Genomic DNA, 21,311 nt, shown 5'->3' with positions numbered 1-21,311 from the left:
AGGTAAGCACAGCATTGCACTCAAGAAAGCCAATCCCAAAAATTGCAGAGCATGATACGTCCTACCCAGATACTATATTTGCTTCAGAGCTCTGCTCTTAGCCATCCTGCAAAGCAGGAGGGGTAAAATTTGCCCTGTAACCACTCAGCTGAGGCATATGTCTAGCCAGAAACCTTCAGGCTAGGTGCAAACAATGACTTGGAGGAGAGAGTTAAAAACATGGGTCTACGGGTATTTTGAGTGATGATTTGAAGCAGGGTGGGCGATTTGGTAAAGCAGCCCCATCCAGGGCTTGGGCTGTGTTTGGGAGAAAACACTGCTCCTGACAGCAGGAACCACAGAGATCTTCCACTGGGCGGCAACACGAGGACTGTGAGAAAAACAAGGGCTTGGATGGAGGTGGAGAATCTGTTCTACCATGCACAAACTCAAACCTGTACAAGCAGGGAGGGGAGGAGAATGGGGGAAAATCCCAGTGTGCCTCCCCTTTTTTTCCACTGTCTCCCCTGCTATTACTTTGTCTCAGCTACTCTCAGCTCCCCCTTGGGCTGGTGGATTCAGCAAGTATCTGATATGAGAAATGACCTTTTCTCCCCTTGGTCCAGGCAGTCCAGGAGCACCATCTAGCCCTACAGGGCCTGGCAAGCCAGGTTTCCCCTGAAAAGGAAGAGAAGTCATCAGATCTTTTTCTTCAAAACTGTTTTTTACCAACCATACTGAAGAAAAGGTTTATTTTTAGGTCTGCAGAAACACAAGCAGAGAAATGCACAACCTGATGTGCCCAGTTCCTTTGCAACTGAGGATTTCTAGACATGTTTATGTATTCCCAAATTTCCCTTTTCCCCACAAATAATCTATGGATCACTGGCTTTACTCAGTAAGGGAAAATAAATATGTGTTTGCTTGTTACATGGGAAGACAGAGGCTGGGTACCCATGTTGATCTGGCAGTGGCTGCCTTCTCCAGGGGATCTGCATGGCTGTGTTTCTCCAGGTGTGACCATCGTAATGCTGCTGGTGCAGAAATGGTGAAGACTAACATATGGAAATGGCTGGTCTATGGAATATAGCTCTGCAGTATGGCAAAGGTAACAAAACAAGCACCCACATCTAATGATGGGCAGTAATATGCACCCTTGGGAAGGATGCAAGAACAGGACATACATATAGACCCTGAGTAATCTTTCAGGTTTGAGTCATTTGTAATGTGGGCACTTCCCAAACCAAACATGGTTTCTTCTTCCTAGTAGTCCTCCATAGACTTTTTTTCTTTTCTTATCTCCCCTTGAACTCAAACTTCCTACACCCCAAACATCCTTGTGGGACTTCTGTGAAGAACCACCTCCTTTTGTTTCTCTTGGATTTGCTGCCAGCTTGGTCTATTTGCTGCCCCACATTTTTGATTCACCTTCTTGCCCTCCTCTGGACCTGCTCCAGTTCTGCTTTGTCCTCCTGAGACCAGGGGTTGGGACGTAGGAAGGAGCAGGGTTACACTCAGCTGCTCCATGGGTGGTGGAGACAGTGGGGACTCAAGGGTGAATCACTGTTGATGTGGAGTAGCCTTCATCAGGTGACATGTGTTATCATCTGCCAACATGATTAACTACACCACAGAGTTCATCATCATGGTGAGCACAGTGTAAATTTCTTACAACTTTGCTCTGTGCCATGAAGAACATGTCCTTGCTTCTGGCAAAACAAAAAGCTGTTATCTCACATCTTTACCGGGTTTCTAGCATTTCCCTTTTGGCAATTCCTCAGTGACAGGTCAACATGATGAAGCTGACAAAGTGTGAAACCCTTAATTGGCCCTGCTTAATCTGCCAGCCCTCATCAGCAGAGTGAAGCATCGCAAAGTGGCAGCTGATAAGAGCTGGAAGAAGACATTGTCCCTCTACACCCACCCCACATGGTAGTGGGCATCTTGAAGCCAACAGTCTCTTCCCACCGTGGCCAGAAGCTCTTCCTTAGCAACTGGCCATTGGTGGACCACTCACCGGCTCTCCCACACCTCCTCTGTCACCCTTGAGGCCATTCCTCCCACGAGGACCCTGCATGAAGTACAGGACAGTCTTACTGTGTGTCCCAGCAGACCTTTTGGGTCTTGACAGACATCTGGTAAGTATGGAAGCCAAAGCCCATTGGGCATCTTAAAAATAATAAAAAAAAAGGCTTCTCATCACATGAAAATTGAGAGCCAATGTCAGATACTTACCCTGATACCTGAATCCCCTGGTTCACCCTGAAACACAAAAGACAAGAAGCATTACCATGAGGCGATAGAGAGAAGGTCCTCTCTAAACTTAGTCCAAGCAAAAAGCTCCAGCAGGCTGACAAGCCCAGAGACTAAAACTCCCACCCCTAAGGGAAGACAGAGTTTCAGTAGAGGTGTCTGCTGTCTCATGTGCTCCAGACACCTCAACCTCCAAAATCTGGTGACAACCCTTGCTTAGGGTAGAGGAGTGGAGCTTAGGTGTCTTCATCTCTGCTGAGACTTTCTGACCCAACCCCAGTGCAAGGAGATATTTGGTGACAACCATCAGTCTGGTTTTGGCTGTTGCACAGCACAAGCAATCCTGGGTATTTCACTCCAGGTACCAATCTTCCCAGTGACCTAGAGCTAGAAAAGTCTTAGTGGCCATTGAATCTGGTCCCATGTCAGACAAGGCTGACCACAACCTTTTCAAGCTCTATCATCAATTCCTGCTGTGTTGAACAGCAGGGCCCTGATGATGGGAATGTTTTGTCGAGCTCCTCCTTTTATGCCTCAACAGGAGAATCCCATGATGGAGAGCAGAAATGTGTGTTCCCAGGTCCCATGGATGAACAGAGTATCCAGGGACCCTAGACTATGCTGGGTCTCCTCTTTCTGTGGTACAACACCACAGAACTAGGCTTCAAATAACCATGCTTACCTTGATGGAGATCCCTGGTGGCCCCTGTGGCCCTGGTAAACCTGGTGATCCTGCCATCCCAGGAACCCCTGGCTGCCCCTTCTGTCCCTGCAACAATGAAAACCAGGAAAGGGAGGGATGTGGGCTCTCTCCCAGCTCCCTTCTCTGCCAGCCCCTGAGAAGCTGAAGGGCCCACCACAGCTGGGGTGTGATACTCACAGGGGGGCCAGGCTGCGCATGTCGACTGGGAATCACCTCCACTCCTCCCAGGACATAGCCTGGTTCACCCTGCACACAAGAGAAGGAAGATATGTGCTTAGCTGTGTTGGGAGTTCCAGGTGCAGTCAGGCAGTTTAATAATTTAGGGGAAATTTCATGATCACATAAATGACTTTGAAACCAAACATTCCCCTCCTACTCTGCAAACCCAAACCACCTGCTTGCAGCACATCTTTTGCAGAGGTACCAGAAACCACATGGCCATGGCATGAGCTCTGCTGACTGGCATGGCAGAAAACTAATCCCAGGGAAAAAAAAGGACGTTGACTTTCAGCAGGATCCACTCCCTGATCTGTAGCCATACAGACAGCTTAGGTGTTGCAAGGAAGGAGGAGGAACGTGCATTAGGGGATGGGAGAAGGATAGCACAACTGCTCCTGGGATCTGCCCACAACTGATCTTGAAGCCTTAACTTTTTGTGTCCTAAATGTATGCAAACAAGCTTGCTCATAGCGGAAACTCAGAAAGGCAGAATGACCCAACCAGACAACACCTCCTTCTGCAAATAACCAGCTGAAATGTGCCAAGGGCCTGTGATATGGTCTGAGCACTTTTCTCCATAAAGACTTTAGATTCCTTCTAGCAAAGCTGAAGGACAACTCCCCAAGCTGAAGACTAGCAGTATAGGGCTAGTTGCATATAGCTCAGGAGTTCATATTCACCAAAGGTCACTGTACAAATGCTTAGAAATTAGAGATCAGAGCAATAAAATAGCTTTTGCCCAGTGAAACCCAGGAATGAAACTCACTCTGTCTCCTTTTGGCCCCACTGGTCCAGGATAGCCAGGAGATCCCTGGAATTAAAAATAAATCCTGCAGCAATAAACAGCAAAGCACCCACAAGACCACTATTGTGGGATGTTCAAGTCACAGACTTGCCTCTAATAAAATTTAATTCACTTTTAAAGTGGTCAGGAAAATAGGTTCCTAGAAGCGGGTTTTGGTCCCAACATCGATAAGAAAAATATGTGTCACCCGTAGGTGTGTTATATGTCCCTCTCTAGTGATGGGTGCATATAGGATGGACACCTGATGTAGTGACAGTGTAGTACATTCAAGCACCATGGGAAGGTGTGAGGAATGAGGGGTTGCTGCTTATTTAACCCACCAGGAGAAGGTAAATGACTCAGAAGGGGCTTTCAGTGGCTGCAGTGGCTTGCATTGATCCATGCAAACCACAGCCCACAAACATCACAACCCTTGTTATAGGGGCCACCCCATCATAGACACTGGAAATTTGATCCCATGGGTGTCCTGGGTCATCTGAGATATCCCCAGGTACCCAAGGCACAGGGATGGAGACATGACGCAGGATTTATGAGAGACCTGGGTCCTTCTGAAGAATCAGCTGGAAGACAGGTGGGATAACAGGGTATGTCAAATGACATGAGAGGACTTTTTATGCAACTGCATCAAGCCCAAAAGATGGAGTTAAGTTCAAGATGGTGCCACTGAAATGTTGTTTCTGCACAAGAGCTGTCTGTTTACACCTCATCCCGACCAGCTGAGGTCAGGGGTTCAGTTCAATTACACATGCACTGGTGTCTTGTGCCATTTGTGATGCTCTCTGATATCTGCCTGGCCTCCAGAAGTGTCTATCAAGTTCTATATTTTATCAGCCCTGCATGGTTGCCTTTCAAATCCAAGGGCATCTCAGATGACCTGGGCACCTTGGTACCAGTCCCTTCTCAACACAGCCCTCAGAACCAAGGGTGATTTAGCTGGTCAAACACAGTTGTCTATTAATAGAGCCCTGGTAAAAGCAGGGGAGGGACATTGTGGCTGCTGATTAGGTGTGCAAGGCTGTGCCATCACCAATGGCATCAACAGCATGGAGCAACTAGTAGAGCAAAAACAAGGGCACGTGAGGTTTGGCGGGTCTAGCTAGATGCATGTTTTCCAAGCAATGCTATGAACTGTTGCGTGAACAATTTGCATATGGGAAGTCGGTGAGCAAATGATGCTGCTGGTGATTGTGCAGTAGGACTGATCTATATGACTGAAGGCAGAGTTTGTAGTCCTTGGCCTTTTTCTGGACAGCTCCGGTTCGTTGAGGGTTACTTGGCTAGAAATGTGCCCATGTTGTATTGCATTATTTACCAGATCTCTGAACAGAATGAAACCTTCTCAGAGCTATTCGGTGACAGCAAGAGCCCCTCATAAAGGTAAAACGGGCCACTTGGTTCTCCTGTCCCACTCAGCATAACTGTCCTTTGAAAAGTTTGAAAAGCAAAACTTCAGGGTCCCACTGTATTGATGATCTTTGCTGCATTTGAAATACTTACGATATCACCCTGGATGCCAGGGAGACCCTGCCAAACAGGAGAGAGAGAGAGAGATAGATCTGAGACCCATGCTCACTTTTCTCTTAAATGGCACTTTGACAAGGTTTGGTAAAACAAATACTTACCATGAGTCCAGGGGGACCAGGAGGACCTGTCCGCCCCGGTCTGCCTGGCAGCCCGGGAATGCCATCCTTCCCAGGTAGACCCTAAACATACGTAAAGTAATAGCATTCAGGTTATGGCCCCAGACCTGCAAACGCAAACAGGTCCCTGCAGCACTAGCCTTCTGTATCCCTTGAGGGAATCCCCAATTGCCAGCGCGCACACAGACATCAGTTCTCTTCTGCCCGATTTTCAAAGCCAGCATGGAGCTGGATACATCAAAACACCAGCATAAAAGATCTGAAGATGATTCTTTGCTGGATCTCTTCCTTCGTTCTAATAATTTAGTTGCACATTAATTAAGCTAGTGGATGGTTCATGCTGGTGGACTCACCCTCTCTCCTTTCTCTCCCTTTATAGGAAAGCTGTATGGATCATAGCCTCCATGAGCTGGTGAGCCCCTGAAACTCTTGAAAGGCAAAGAAAAATAGAATAAATGATAATGTAATTATTATCTGCCAAAAGATGGTAAATAAACTGAAACCAGAATGACCATGAAACGCAAACTAGTACACCCCTTGGCTTATGCAACAGAAGCAAGAGGCAAGGTTGACCATCCAGGAGAACTGTTCATATCCTCAGACTATTTAAAGTCCCTTGGAGGTCATGCACGATTTATTGTGTCTCTGGCTTGCGCCTTGAAATTGGGAGAACAGGATGGAGAACACAGAGTTGTGGGAGGACACAATGCAGTCAGGGAGCGTATTGATGCCTCATGAAGTCTTAGCCCTTGTTACACCTACAGTTCAGGATCTTCTTTATGGCTCAGAGAGACTCTAAATATTCTTGGTTACATGTCTGCAAGACTTCAGGATAGCGTCAATGTAATTCTTCTCCCCCATGGGAGAAACTGTAGAAAGGAGTTTGGCAGAGAGAAAATAAAGACGCTAACTCATCCATCCATGGACATCATCACTCTCACCTAATTTTAGACTGCCATAGCATAAACATCACCATCTGAGCTATTCTGCCAGTGTGGACACCTACCTACGAACCGAAGCATGACCAGACTTTGCTGACCACAGAGACCAGCTGTCCACCAACTACTATGGAGACTCATTTTCTCCAGTGAAGCTAACATAGACTGGTCAGACTTGCTGGCTACAGCCACATCAGTGAACTCACTAGACCAGCACATGGGCTCTGGGGCTGTCCTGCTGTTCAAGTCCTCCGGCTTTCTGTGTGGTAGAAGGAAAGGGTAGATTTGCCTCTTGACATTTTTATTTCTGAAGTAAGGAGCAGTGGCAACTTGGCAGTCTGTTCAGTGGCTCACATGGAGTCCAGAGCTATCTGAGATGCCACAGAACATCTGGGACATGTGCATGGGGCTGGCAGAGACGAAGCAGGGTATATGGAAGACCTGCATTTCATTGGTTTGGTGGGAAGGAGCACAGGAGGCTACTGCATTTCCTATGCTTAAATGGCAGCTTCTAGGATGACCTCCCCAAACATGGACATAATTTCTGAAGTTAAAGGTCTTGACGCTGATATAACTCCACTGCACACCACATAGGTATGAGAAGTGACCCGATCAGAGCAGTGATCGAAATGGTTCTTCGAAATATAATCCCCTGCAGAGACACCAGTGAACTAATTCTCACCTTTAAACACGAGGGACCACAAGCCTCCTCTTCTTTGTAGATATGTGGTTCAACTGATGATGGATCAGGGACATGTGGCTTGCTCTCTGTGTGACCAAATGGCAATTGCTTGTCAGCTTCATGTCTGGCAACCTACAGCATGGAGTTTGGCTTAGATTAGTGATCCTTCAGGTTTTGGAACCAGACATCAAACGCCAACCTTCAAAGTGTCTCAAGAGGTAACTGCACTTTTATATCACTAACGTTTTCATTGAAACAGCCACAAAGTATCACTGTCAGACATATTCTGCAGACGAGCTCACATCTGTACCAATGACCCATTGGCCAGAGTTAGAGAAGGGCAATGAACTTATAATAGATTCAGGTGCTCTGCCCCTGCATCAGCCTCACGCAACAAAACTTTCAAAGCTGTACTCTGGTTTCCCCAGTTTCACTCCCTTGATTTCAAAGATTTTGTTTCTAGAGTGGGACAGTAAGTGAGGTCAGGATTGGACCCAGTGTCCTAAATCTGTTCTGGCTTTGCTTTGAAACTTTGCTCAGGGCAGAAGATTGCCCTTGTGCATGACCTACACCAAGCAAGCTGGCTTATATTCAAAGGGCTGTGAAGCAGCTCACCTCCCCAGATGGCAGCTGGGCCCCTGAAGGCTGAGGGTCAGAACAAATGACTTCTATCAGCTCTTGGAGGATCTGGGGAAAGTCATCAAATGTGCTGACGTAGAAAACGTTCTGGAGGTTCTGCTGCAGCAAGATGCTGTTGAGCTCAACGGGGTCAGCTCCCGAGACACCCACAGCAATGATGCGGATCCCTGAAACACATCGCTCACTCAATGGAAGCAAAAATGTTTGAGATCAGAGTTTCCAAACCCCTCATCACAATCTTCCTGTTAACAACCTCTGCTGGGATTAGGTACTCCAGTAACCACGCAAGAATTCACCTGAAGAAGCATGTGTAAGTTCTAGCAAACCAAGACACTCAAGCTAGGAACAGAAAGAATAAAGGACAAAGGAGTGAAGAAAGCCAACAATGCACTCAAAGTGCATGCATCACATAATGTACCACCCTCAACCCCCTGGAAATTCATGGAGAACCAAGGCCTCAGGAGAACGCAACAGGGCAACTCTTACCCAAAGCATGGGCTACTCTGGCTGGTGGTACCACATCATCCTGGGATCGCCCATCAGTCATGAGCACCAGCATGTGAGGGAAATCTGGTCTCATCCCTCTGGAGGACTGAAATAACTCCTTTAGCATGTAGGCTATACCACGACCTGGGCAAACATAGAGAGGGATAGTGTGAATCCGTCTGTTAGGTCTGCGGGTGAGAACTGTGAGGCACCTTCCACAGACGGAGAAAAAGGGCATTCAGTGTGGCCCCATAAATAGATAGTAGCCCCTAGCATGGGGCAATGCCTTTTGAGGGAAGACAGCAGTAAATCAAATTGGCTGAAATGGTTCAGGCTCAATTCAGCAGATAGTTTTGGAAAGGAAAAAAATAATACATTTGGGAGATTTGAAGAATTGTCCTTCCATTTTAGGGAAAAACCCACAGAACTGCCATTTCCAAATTTCTTTAGAAAGACCAGGAATGTTTCACAAAGAACTCTCTTAAAAACTGGAATGGTTAAGAAGGCCCAAAAGAGTATACAAAGACTCCTATGATGGGGAAAATGCTGCTATTGACACAACCTTCACAAAAAGAAGGATTAGAGGCAACGTTACATAGGAACCTGCATTCTGACCAGTTTCATGCCTTCTTTCCCTAACCAGTCCCGTCAAAATTCTTCTGTTTTGTTCAGCCCCATTTTTCTGTGTTCCTGACTACTGAGCCACGAGGAGGTGTACCAGCCTTCAGTTAACAAACATCGGTGCCTCAAGGCTTCCCTTTATGTTGACTGACTGAAAGACATTAACTGGGCCATTTAAGAAGAGTAAAGCTAAAATTAACTACCTTCAATTTAATGATACTGCTCATGTACCTTCAGGGAACCAGGTATACCCTACTGTCCATCTGTGAATGAGTAGGTGGCAAGTGCTGTCTGTCTCTGAGGATTCAACTAAATAAGACAAGTGTGTGAATTTTGCAGACGCTTTGCTGATGAAGAGCTGTGTTATTTGTACAAGCGAGGTCAGCAACAGACATCTACGTGATGACACACCACAAAAGTAGGATGGGGCACATTGGTTTGTTGTTAGGGTAACAAGGCAATAACTGTTGGAATTTGCTGATTAAAATGTGCATACGGTGGGCAATAAGGATGCTTCAGCATCAACTAACCCTACGTAATGTTTATGGGGTTTGTCTCCAAGCTAGGTATAAAAACCTCCCTGAAGTGCAGGCAAGGTTATAAAATAACAAAGAGAAACCCAGTAGTAAAACTAGGACATGGATAAAGGACATGAGGCTAGTTGGAAAGACCATCCTTGGAAATAAACCTAAATTCAATCCTCCATTCTCAAATTTTGAAGAACTTTGGACCATAACTTTCTAACCAGGTAAATGAGTTCAAAACACTCAGACAAAATGATTAGAGGGCTGGAACATCTCTCCTATGAAGAAAGCCTGAGAGAGTTGGGGCTGTTCAGCCTGGAGAAGAGAAGGCTGCAGGAAGACCTTATTGAGGCCTTCCAGTACTTAAAGGGGGCCTGTAAAAAAGATGGGGAGAAACTTTTCAGCAAGGCCTGTTGTGATAGGACAAGGGGTAATGGTTTTAAACTAAAAGAGTGGAGATTCAGACTAGATGCAAGAAAGAGATTTTTTAAAATAAGGGTGGTGAAACACTGGCACAGGTTCCCCAGGAGGTGGTTGATGCCCCATCCCTGGAAACATTCAAGGTCAGCTTGGATCAGGCTCTGAGCAGCCTCATCTAGTTGAAGATGTCCCTGCTTATGGCAAAGGATTTGGGCTAGATGATGTCTAAAGATCCCTTCCAACCCATATCATTCTATGATTCTATGACAAATGCCATCCCTGGTCTCTAGCCTCTGTCTTGGTCCAGAAGATCCACCCCATGTGTGCAGCTCACACATATACACCTGTTTTTGTGTTGCCTCCAGCGTAGTGCAGCCCCTTGATGGCTTTCAGGGCACTGTTGCGGTCCCGGTGCTGGTTGAAGTGGAAAGCTGCCCTGGGCTCCTCGCTGTATTGCGCAACAGCAACCTGCCAAAGAAAAGGGGGTTAAAATACGTGGAGGACTTAGGCAGAAAGCAAATTGCCATCACTCAATAAACCGCCGTGAGTTAGATAATACAACTAGTTGTGGTGCATCAGAAGTGGAAAGAGGTTGTGTTTCTTGCAGGCTAATAACAGGCACAAGAATGGCTCTCAGGTTGGCAAGCACATACGGCACAATCCATTTACTTAAGGATGGGCAAGGCACTATTTCAGACTCTCTAGGGCATCAGAGATTTCTGCACAGGCTGGTGGATACAGCACAGGACTAAGAAGAGACCTGCGCACTTTGGGCAGCTCACGGCTGGGTGGGAGCACCTCCTGCTGCAGCACCTCCCATGGCATTAAAGCCTTGAGCTCTGTTGACTGCAAAAGGAGGTCAGCTACTCAGCTCATACTATAGCCATACTATACCAAACCAAAATGTCTTAATCTGCCCAGAATTATTTGTTAACCCAGGGTAACTTCATCATGTATCTATAACCTTCAAGACTACCTGAAAGCCAAGAGTGTAAGAAGCTCCCCGTTTTCTGATCAGTTGAAAGTAAGCTACATAGGTCTCCCTTTCAAAGGGCTAGTTCAGATATTACATTAATTAAACACAAACGACCTGAAATAAATTATGTACTAAAGTCTTCCCATTGGCATTGCTGAGTTGTTGCTTAATGCTGTAGGCTTCATTTGCCCTCGAGGTGTATTCCCAGCATGGCCTGGGGATCTGGTCCTCTGCTTGTCTAGAGGAGGCAGCTGCTGGCATGTGCTGCATCTCCCATCTGGACACCCACCTGGGTGTCCACCATTAGCAGTCTGGCTGTGGGCAGAAATGAGGTCCTAGAGGGTCACCCACACTTGACACATCCCTGGGCTCCATAACCTAGACAGCATTTCACTAGGTCTTGGATCTGCTTTATTCCTGATGACTTGGTCTTGGAAAAATAACCAAGAAATGGAAATATATCCAAATAAGTAAGCTGAGATTTAGGAGACTTCCATTCACGTGTTTGTCAAGCAAAGCACTTTGCCCTTCTGAGCCACAACGTGCGAGTGAGCAGACTGCTGTCATCGCAGGGGTGAGCAAAATGTGAACATTTGGAAAAGACCTTCAGGAAACAGAATAACAAAATCTTGCCTGCGTCCCTTCAGGCCCAATCTTAGGGAAATAGGAAACAATCCGGAAGAGGAAATCTTTCACTTTATTGAAATTGCTCTGGCCAATACTCGAGGACTCGTCCACCAGGAACCCAATGTCTGCTTTGGACTTGCCACATACTGCAGAGGGAAGAGAGGAACTCCGTAAGCTTGGGGGTCCTAAAGCAGAAGCACATTTCTTTATGTTCAGAGCAACAAAACAAACCCAAGCACAAACAACTCTTGTGATGCCAAGTGCTGGTGAGTGACCAGGCAGCACTTTCACCCCACGATGTAGCGCTGAGAGCTTCATCGCATTATATGGGCTTTGTGCCTTCTCCTTCCCTGACATTGGCCACTGCCACTACTCAGTGAATGAAGACTAGTTTTGGCTTCTGAGATCAGAGAAGACCATGGTCCTTGGTCGTTTTGACCTACTGCTACATCGTCATCAGATAACACATGGATACACACTCACTTGGTACAGGGAGAGTTGTTGGCAGTGCAGACTCTACAGTGGTGGATAGTAAGATCTCTGGAGTTGGTAGTGGAGTTGTAGTGGAGGTCAGTGGAAGAGGAGTGGTCCCCACATTGCTAGGAGATATGGATGGAGATCTCATCACATCCAATTTTGTGGAAGTCGTTGGAACAATTGGCACAGGCAACTCTCTGTGAGGTCCCACTGTTAGAGACAAACAGAAAAGGTATTTTTTAAACCTCTTGTAGTTACGGTGGCACTATCTAGAAAAACATCAGAATGGTAGAGAAGGCAAAAGTTACCCTCAATAGCAGTTACCTAGGTAAAACTTCAACAGAAGTCTCTAGCCTTCATACCTGTTTGCCCAAGGATTGTTGTCTCTGGTCCCTCCGTATCTCCAAAGAGTGGTCTTATAGAAAACAAATACATTTCTTTGGCACTTAGTCCTGTCACTCGATACGATTTAGAACCTGCCGATAACAGTTCCTGGGAAAATTCAGAAGCTGTAAAAAAGGAATAAAGATGCATTGAATGGGAGCCAGAGAAACTCAAAATAACTCCCATTTTTGTAGCATCCCATCTTCTAATGACACCACCTTTGGCAAAAAGGAGCTTGAGGACAAGATGAGTCCTGGGCTTCGGAGCAGAGGCTCTTGGTAAGACATGTTTGCAAACTGCAATGGTCAGATCCTAAACCAGATGACAACGTTTGTGTTTGACAAGGGTGTTCTTGAGTACATGAATATGAAAAGAAAATTGGAATTTGTACAAGTTTTTAGAGAGGGCATTTGGTCCGGGTGGTGTCTGAGGCTGAGCTCTGTGATAGACCGAGAGTTTGCAGTGGTTAGCATGTATAGAAACAGGATTCTCTTTTGTTAATGAAAAGTTTGATGAAAAGTAGAACCAAACTTACTTGAGAAATTTGGTTGCATACAACAGATAGTTTTGATTTAAAATAATGATAGGGAAAACTTGTGAAAATGTCATACTAATGTTTTGACATTTTATAATTGTCGTCTTTGGAAATATTGATTGATGAGTTTTGACACTGTTCAAAGTGAAACTTGCACCTTTTCATTCTGAAATACTGTTTTCCCTTTAAAAAATAAAAAAGGTCAGTTTCTATGGAAACAAATTAAACCAGTGTAAACAATCTGTTTCATTTTCATTAGATGATCTCAATTACCCCCAAAAATTTTTGAAAGGGAAATTTTTCTCCTTTAAAAAAAAAAAAGTCCCCCTTGAAGTAATTCGAACTCTTCTACTTGGGTAGTTAAAATAATTATAATTGGCTTAGATGCCATGCTACCTTGTCTGAAGAGCTTTGCTGTATGAAACACAAGCTGACAGCTCTGCTGAAGCACAGATCTACGACAACCCACCACCCAACCTGCCTGCCTAGACCCCTAAGTGGCCAAGTTTAGCTACTTCTCCTTTTGCAGCTCTGCCACCGTGTAGCACTAAACCCCTTTGTTTCTCATAATGGGTCCTTCACGCAATGAGAAGCAGTGTATGGTTACCACACTCCCACTCTGGGACAGACAGAATACTTCGATGGTGGACTGAGGTAGGAGGTACCTGGATCATACCAGGGAGGGATGTCCAGCACAAGACTGGCAAGCACTTGCAGGAAGAAGTCTGCAGCCTTTGGAGAAGGAAGATCATCTTTGCTGGGGCCAATTTTCTACAAAGAATGAAGCTGATGTTTTGCAAGGGACAAGAGACCGTGAGGCTTAAGGTCCAAATGAAGTTTTAAATGAGCTTCTATTGATTAGGTGGATAAGACAACCACGACTTTGGTGCTCCAAGAACAGTCAAGACAAGGTAGAAAGAAAAGAGAAAGAAGTTCAGCTGCAATGCCCAGCCGAACTTCTCCAAAGTCCTTGCTGCTGCACAGGGAAGGAAGGCTGGCTGTGGATGGAGCCCCATTGACATACATGGGCTTGGATTTGTGTAACCCTGGAACGAGGAGGTCTACAGCTGGGACAACCTCAAGCTGCATAGAAGGGGACCCAATCTTTTATAGGGCAGGCTGGATAGAGTTAGCTGGCAGGGAGGAGGGCATTAAATGAGCTTAAAAGCTGGGCAAGGGAAATAAGTAATGAATGAGTAGTCCTTTAGAAAAAAATCAAGTTGTGGAGAAGAAAATTAATCAAGGCACCAAGAGACCGAAAAAAAAAGACAAAATTCTTAATTGCCTTTATACACTAATGCTGCCAGCCTGGATAATTAAACAAGAGTAATTGGAATTACTTACTTACGAGCATAAATTTGATCTTGTAGGTACTATTGAAATGTGGTGGCAAGATTAATCTGATTGGAATGTTAAATCAATAGTTATAAACCTATTTCAGAAGGATTGATCGTGTAAGGGCACAGGGGGACTGTCAGACATGGTATTATCCATTTCTGAGCCCCTGACAACTCTGAAAACAATGATTTTTGAATGCTTATGGATCGATATTTTAACAGCATGGCACAGGAGGGGAACAGTTGCATTAGATCACTTAAATCACCCTAGAGAACTGAATGTTCAGTTCCATAATCACTTATCCATAATACGTAGAGCAAAAAAATGATGCTACCACAGGAGACTTCATCCTGAGTGACATATGCTGCAAGTCTTAAGCTGCCAATACCAAAATGTCCTTGGAATTAAAAAAAATTAAAGCTGACAACCTGGTAACTCAAAAAGCACTGCAGGAAGCACAGGGGAATTGTGTCAGATTCGTTTTCTTTATTGACTTGTGAAGATGAACTGATCCCTAGCAAAAAGTTAGTGGCTGAAGCAACAATGACAGGAAACTTGCTATATTCAAAAAGGTTTAAGCCCACTCCAAGAGAAAAAAAATATATAGTTGGTACTTTAAAAGGGCAAACTCTGTAAGCCCAAATCAATTGGGAAAAGACATATACACTAGAAATTGTAAGGAATGATTACGAAAGGTTTAAAAGCTCTTTACTATATAGCAAAGCTTTTAAACAGATAAGAATTCAGGTTGTATGGATGACAAAAACCAACCTTTCTTTGGTTCACTGCAACTATCGCTGATGGACAGGTAGCGACTCTAGAGGAAGAGACACTGATAATGCCAACCAGCAGGATTTTTTCTAAGATATTTTCACATTTTCTTTCTCTTCCCCCGAGGATTTTGCAATGGCCAAATAGGTCATCTTGTGAGCCTCCTCAGAGGGCCAGCTTCCATTTCTCTCCCCCTCTTTCACCCAAATGAAGAAGCTGAGATGAAGGGACATGATGTACGGAAGCCCCCAGGCTCAACTCTTTGTTCTCCTGCTAAACAGGGTCCTGATGGGTTCAAAAGAAGGAACAGTGTTGGTGCCAACAGTAATAACATCATGTACCCCAGGTCACACTGGGCAGCACTTGGAGACACAAGTCATGACTCTTGAAGGAAACAGCAGCAACTGAAGGCTAGTGGTGGAATGAAATTTCCCCTTTAATACCTACCACTTGTATCTTCTGCAGCATCAGCTGGCTCTAAGACCAGGTACTGAATCAAACAGACCACAGGGCAAGCCAGATATGTCCATGCTCCATCCTGAAATCCCCTTGGGTGATGGCGCAGCTCACACAGGAGGGGCCCAAATTAAAAGCCATTCTTCCTGCCGTCACCAAAAAATTACCTGAGGGCACGCGCCATGTTAAGAGGTACGTGGATGCTCCGGGAACAGCCATCCAAGTCAGCAAAACGCTGGTCTCTGCAGCCTCCTGCACTGTGAACTCAGTCACTTTGGGTAAATCCACTGTTGGAAATGATAGAAACAAAGCTTAGGGTGGGTAGAAGCTACCACCGAAAGCTTGACTAAGCTGAAAGCAAGCTGATGGGTCCTTTGAGAGACGCAAATCCTGGACACGTCCTTTAGGAGATGCAAATCCTGGCCACACTCAAATCAAAGGCAAAAAGTCCAGCTAGGAATGTTGAGCATGGAGCACATCTCTGCTACACTTGTCCACAGCTCCAGCTGCTGGTGAGTCTCTTCGATGATATCTAGCCCAAGGTGCAAAGACGTGTGTGCCAGGAAACACAGCTTAGCCTGCAAACAGCTTTCGAGACCTTCTGCTTCCTAAAACACCATGCTTCTGGTGAGAGGAAGGAGTCCCTGCAGCATTTCAGGGGTTTTCCAGAAAGCTATATCAGATCAGATCCTCAGCTGGTAGGAACTGGTGGTGTTTTAGCAAAATCTGTTGGCAGATCTTCAGCCTGGACTGCTGGGTGTTTCTCTAAACTAATTGTGAAATTTCAGGTATTGAGACGGGCAGTAAAGTTTTTGCCTGCTCACTTGTGCTAGATGTTAGCGCTCCCTGAAAGCACAGCATTGGCTCCACACCCTCGATCTCCACCCCTACTTGATCTCCACATCTGCCTACCCTGCAGCATCAATCAAGTTGCATGATGCCACAGAGTCATGAGTGATGTTTGCCTTTATCTACTGGAAATGGTTGAGATATTGTAACCAAAGAGGTAATTCCAAGGTAACTTGTCACAAAAATATCATCTCACAGTGGTTATTGGCAGGGGAAGACAGGCAAAGTCCCAATGTTTCTCAGTAATAAGAAGAAAGGACCAATGCATGTTTTCTGGCATGCTGGCTGGTGGGATCTGAGAAGTAGTAAGGTGTCTAACAGCCAATATTGCTCTTTTTCCATCCTCACCTACCATCAGAGCCCTGAAGAAGAGAGAGCCCCCAGCACTAATGTGGAGATGCTCTTGTCCTCACCCAGTGGTTCTGTACTCACAAGTTTTCGCTGTGAGGAGTGTGGGGCTTCCCTCCCGTCCCCCATTCATTGCAGACATGCAGATGGTGTAGGTGGTGCTCTCCTTCAGTTTGGGGATTGTGAAGGAGACTGTCTCTGCTGCCACCAGCTGGGAGGTTTCCAAGCCACCTAAGAGAAGACATTCCAAACACCCCACAGTGTACATAGAAAGGGCAAGGTAATTGCTAGCAACACTCCTTGCTACAGCAGCTTCCTCACACAGATCTTGTGGGACCTGACCAGGGAGGAGTGTTATGAGCTCATTTTGCACATGGGGAAACTGAGGCATGGGCAGGTGAGAGATCTGCTCACAAAGACTTCACATGCGCTGCTGGAAGTGCACCACTTCTTTGACTTCCCACAAATCCCAACTATGCCTATATCCAATGGACATCTTTGTCAGAGACTAAAACCTGGCTTGGTTACAGGGCTTCAACCTGCCCCCATAGACATTACGGTCCCCATCTACCCCGATCATCTGCGGGAAAAGGAACGAGCCGAGCTAAGCTCCCATTTTCTGGGTTTCCTTGTGCTGTCCTCATATGGCACCTGACTAAGAGACGGGGTTGCTTACCATTGAATGGCACCCAGGATATCTTATAGTGAGTTACCCCAGGAAGCCTCCTCCAAGACAGCTTCAAACTATTTACGCCAGTGTCGGTAATCCTCACATCTTGAATGGTCTGGATGGGGTTGGAGTCTCCAAGAGATGCTGCAAAATATTCACCAGGATGAGATGTCTGAAGTAACAGCCCAAGTTATGCAGAGTTCACGGGTCTAAGCTATGGCACTGAAGGAAGCTTTGGGTATGTATGCAATGTCTACTTTCCAGACATTATCCAGGGATGCCAGGCTGCATTTCCTAATGAGTCTATGGAGAAGAGCACTGTGCAGTTAAGTTGAGGGATCTCATCCGCATCTCTTACCGCCTGCAGCAAAATCCAGTGACACGACACAGCCACATGAGGAGGGGGCCAAGAGAGGACAGATTGTCCGGATGCATCTTCAAAACACCATGGGGAACTGTGATTTGGATGAACTCACATGTAAAAGACACTGAAAGAACCCAGGACCCCAAGTTTGAAGAGGCAGAGGCACAAATCCAGGCATGGCAACCCTCAAGAGTGCATGCTGGCGATTTGACACTGAGTGGTGCCTGCAGAGACGCTCCTGCATTCCTGAGATGGCTGTGGATAAATAAGACTGGGGAGCGTGTTAATATGTCCAGGGCTGTCTACCTAGGTCAAGCCTGTTTAACATGCAGAAGGATGTGTCCACTCCTACCCATGTGAACAGCTATGGGTTGCTGCTACCAGCTGTAGAGAGTTGCTCTTGTCACTCCACCACGCACAAGATCATGAATCACAGAATCACACAGAATCACAGAATAGTAGGGGTTGGAAGGGACCTCTGTGGGTCATCTAGTCCAACCCCCCTGCCGAAGCAGGGTCACCTACAGTAGGCTGCACAGGATCTTGTCCAGGTAGGTCTTTAATATCTCCAGAGAAGGAGACTCCACTACCTCCCTGGGCAGCCTGTTCCAGTGCTCCGTCACCCTCAGAGGGAAGAAGTTCTTCCTCATGTTCAGACGGAACTTCCTGTGCCTCAGTTTGTGCCCATTGCCCCTTGTCCTGTCACTGGGCACCACTGAAAAGAGCTTGGCCCCATCCTCCTGACACCCACCCTTCAGATATTTGTAGGCATTTATAAGGTCCCCTCGCAGCCTTCTCTTCTTCAGGCTGAACAAGCCCAGTTCCCTCAACCTCTCCTCGTAGGGGAGATGCTCCATTCCCCTCACCATCCTTGTAGCCCTCCGCTGGACTCTCTCCAGTAGCTCTTCATCCTTCTTGAACTGGGGAGCCCAGAACTGGACACAGTACTCCAGATGAGGCCTCACCAGGGCAGTGTAGAGGGGAAGGAGAACCTCCCTTGTCCTGCTGGCCACACTCTTCTTGATGCACCCCAGGATCCCATTGAATCCAGCCTTTGCATGCTAACACAAAGAACATTGTTCCACCAGGACATACCTGTGCGATGAGTCAGAGCCGCCTCTGGCCCCTCGGTCTTGCTGAAGACAGCACGAACACTGACTTTATACAGGGTGTCGGGCAGCAAGTTGTCAATCCGGTAAGCCAACACTCTACTGCCCAGGTACTGAGTCTTGGCAACCTGGTTTTCTGTAAAAAAAAAGTGATATTTCAGAGGCTATATCTCACCACTGAGGCTGGTGGCATCTCCTCCAAAGAAAATAGCCATTTCTTGCTGTACTATTGTTTTAGAGCTTTGGGGATTATCTTCATAAATAGAAGAGTATGAATACAAAGAGAGAAGGCACCATCGCTAATGAGTGCAGGCTGAGGACCGTGTTTCTCAATAGTCAGATCTCTTTTCTACCCCAGGTGGTAGATGAGGAGTTTGGAAGCATGCCGGCCATGGCCACGGCCACAGATATGGATCTGTGCCAGGAATGAGTACGTGTACCCTTTCTCTTCTCACCTTTGCCTGCTCCCATGGGGCTCCAGGTGACTTTGAATTTGGTGGCAGCTGCTGTGGCACTCCATGCCATAGACAGGCTTGTGCTGGTGTAGGACATCACCTTGAAATTGGAGACGTAGCCAAGAGGAGCTGCAAGGTGAGGACAGCATTAGACAGTGCCCTGACTACTGTCCAACCGGGCTCCTCCGTAGCAGCGTAATGAGGCCAAAATTATACACCAGGGTTAAAAGCAGTATCTTTGCTTATCGTCAGCATCTCATCATCCTCACCTGGACAGACATCAGTTGGTACTGGTTGAGGTCTGGGCCATGCATGTACAACCCACCTCCCTCAGCACCAAGGAGCACATTCTGCTCTAGATCCAGGTGAGAGCCCCTCTGCAAGCCCAGACCAGGCAGTACAGGGATCCAGGGAGCCACGAGATCCAGATCCCAGTGGCCCCACACTGCCTGCAGGGTGAAACATCCACCCACAGCTCCCATGGGTACTGAACATCGGTGTTTGCCTGCGTTCTTCTTCACAAGGGTCAGCCCACGACCTCCATATGGTATTTCAGGATTGCTAGTCACCTCCTGCCATGTCTAAACCTCTCCAAGGATACATCTGGTACTGTGTGAATCTTGCCTCTGCTTTCTGATCACCACACTCAGCATTGCTGCCTTCCCCCCACGAAGATGTAGCAATCCAGAAGCTTGCCATGGAGGAACAAGCTCTGGCCATCAACTAGACCACCGTCTTCCCCTGTTTTACGAGAAGAATTTTTAATTTCTTGACTGTTGTTGAGGCAACCTGATGTCCCAGAATGGCTCTTTGGAGTCCCCCCCTTTGAGCCAGGGGACAGCCCTTGTGACCACGCGGCAAGTTCCGTGTTGGAATGATTCTCTCCCTCTATCTCCCTCTTCCTACAGCAGAATTTACCTAGGTCTCATCTCTTTTCCAGCTGTACTCTTTGACAGCATTGAAGACTTTGGCTATTGGTCTGGATTTTGGGATGCCTGGAAGCTCAGTGAGTGCAGCTTGGGCAGTTCATACCTGAAGTTCTGCCCAAGCCCACACACATGAATAGATCCACTGCAGAGCACATCATTGACTCCAGTTTGCAGCTGAAGACTCCCAGGCAGAAAACCTATAGCCTTTGGGATTCATGGTCTCATCCACCAGGCACAGCAGGTTGGCAGGGCAGAGGACCACCACCACGGGGCCTCTGATGTAAGAGGAAGTTAATGGGAGCAGGGTGCAGGAGGTACAGCGAAAAGGCCTTAGTAGAGATACACAAGGTTGAAGCAGCCACCAAAGGGCTGTGTGCTGTGGTAGCTACTTGAATGTCCTGCCCATACTCACATGTCCTGGCTGAGGTTGTGATCCCCGGTCCCTCCACCGAGCCAAAGAGCACATAGACTGAAATCACATACTCGGTGTCATGGGCCAGGTTGCGGAGCTGGTAGGCTGTGATCGACTTGTTGAGGGCCAGCTGGCGAGGACGGTCTTTGCCAAAGAACTCTTTGGGTGAGATAAAATAGAAGAGGGTAAAGACTGAAGAATCTGGAGAGCAGCTCTTTTGCATACTGGGAAAGACACTGTGTTTTCCCTGGCAGTTCATCTCTGACCCAGCTGAAACACTGTTGTAGGACACCCATATGCTCTCTGAGGCAAGAGAGAGTTTTCCTATGGTTATTTATTTGGGAATTCAAATGACTAAAAGATCCAAACCAGCTGAGAGGAACCAAAGGAACCAAACCACCTCTTATATCCAGGGCCTACAGTAATGTGCTGCAGTCCAGGGTGGATCGTGGATCCAGTGTGTGCTCTGCCCCTCCCCAGCATCTCCAGGGAATTGTAAAGCCCCTGTGCTGGATGACCAGGCAAGGTAGTGTCCTACACTTTCACCCACTGGGATACGGGGTCGGGCTGAACCTATTTTCTGCAGGGACCCTGCCTGCTGGCATTGTGTGTCGGGTCCAGGAATAATTTCAGGTTTCATTTCATGCCCTGAAGTTGTGGGAGAGGCTGCTCAGAACTGGACCTGCCCCTACGCCCACCATC

The 21,311-nt window shown here is 46.8% G+C and overlaps 1 protein-coding gene across 1 annotated transcript in view; it reads right to left on the bottom strand.

Annotated features, from left to right (window-relative positions):
* LOC142362173 (uncharacterized) overlaps positions 1–21,311 on the bottom strand; it is a 137,726-nt gene that overhangs the window by 69,609 nt on the left and 46,806 nt on the right. The window contains exons 14-35 of the mRNA XM_075428237.1: positions 20,610–20,768; positions 19,269–19,397; positions 18,800–18,949; positions 17,347–17,484; positions 16,755–16,901; positions 15,641–15,760; positions 12,352–12,498; positions 12,049–12,199; positions 11,886–11,932; positions 11,519–11,658; positions 10,254–10,377; positions 8,345–8,488; positions 7,835–8,025; positions 5,953–6,027; positions 5,582–5,662; positions 5,457–5,483; positions 3,921–3,965; positions 3,113–3,181; positions 2,915–3,001; positions 2,215–2,241; positions 1,997–2,050; positions 586–657 (exon numbers count right to left, since the gene is read on the bottom strand). Of these exons, the coding sequence (XP_075284352.1) occupies positions 586–657; positions 1,997–2,050; positions 2,215–2,241; positions 2,915–3,001; positions 3,113–3,181; positions 3,921–3,965; positions 5,457–5,483; positions 5,582–5,662; positions 5,953–6,027; positions 7,835–8,025; positions 8,345–8,488; positions 10,254–10,377; positions 11,519–11,658; positions 11,886–11,932; positions 12,049–12,199; positions 12,352–12,498; positions 15,641–15,760; positions 16,755–16,901; positions 17,347–17,484; positions 18,800–18,949; positions 19,269–19,397; positions 20,610–20,768 (2,324 nt within the window). The remainder of the gene's footprint in view (positions 1–585; positions 658–1,996; positions 2,051–2,214; positions 2,242–2,914; positions 3,002–3,112; positions 3,182–3,920; positions 3,966–5,456; positions 5,484–5,581; positions 5,663–5,952; positions 6,028–7,834; positions 8,026–8,344; positions 8,489–10,253; positions 10,378–11,518; positions 11,659–11,885; positions 11,933–12,048; positions 12,200–12,351; positions 12,499–15,640; positions 15,761–16,754; positions 16,902–17,346; positions 17,485–18,799; positions 18,950–19,268; positions 19,398–20,609; positions 20,769–21,311) is intronic.

The sequence above is a fragment of the Opisthocomus hoazin genome, chromosome 8 (assembly GCF_030867145.1).
Source record: "Opisthocomus hoazin isolate bOpiHoa1 chromosome 8, bOpiHoa1.hap1, whole genome shotgun sequence".
Lineage (NCBI taxonomy): Eukaryota > Metazoa > Chordata > Aves > Opisthocomiformes > Opisthocomidae > Opisthocomus > Opisthocomus hoazin.
The sequence above is the reverse complement of the archived record's forward strand: the minus strand, read 5'-3'. Positions and strand labels throughout refer to the sequence as shown.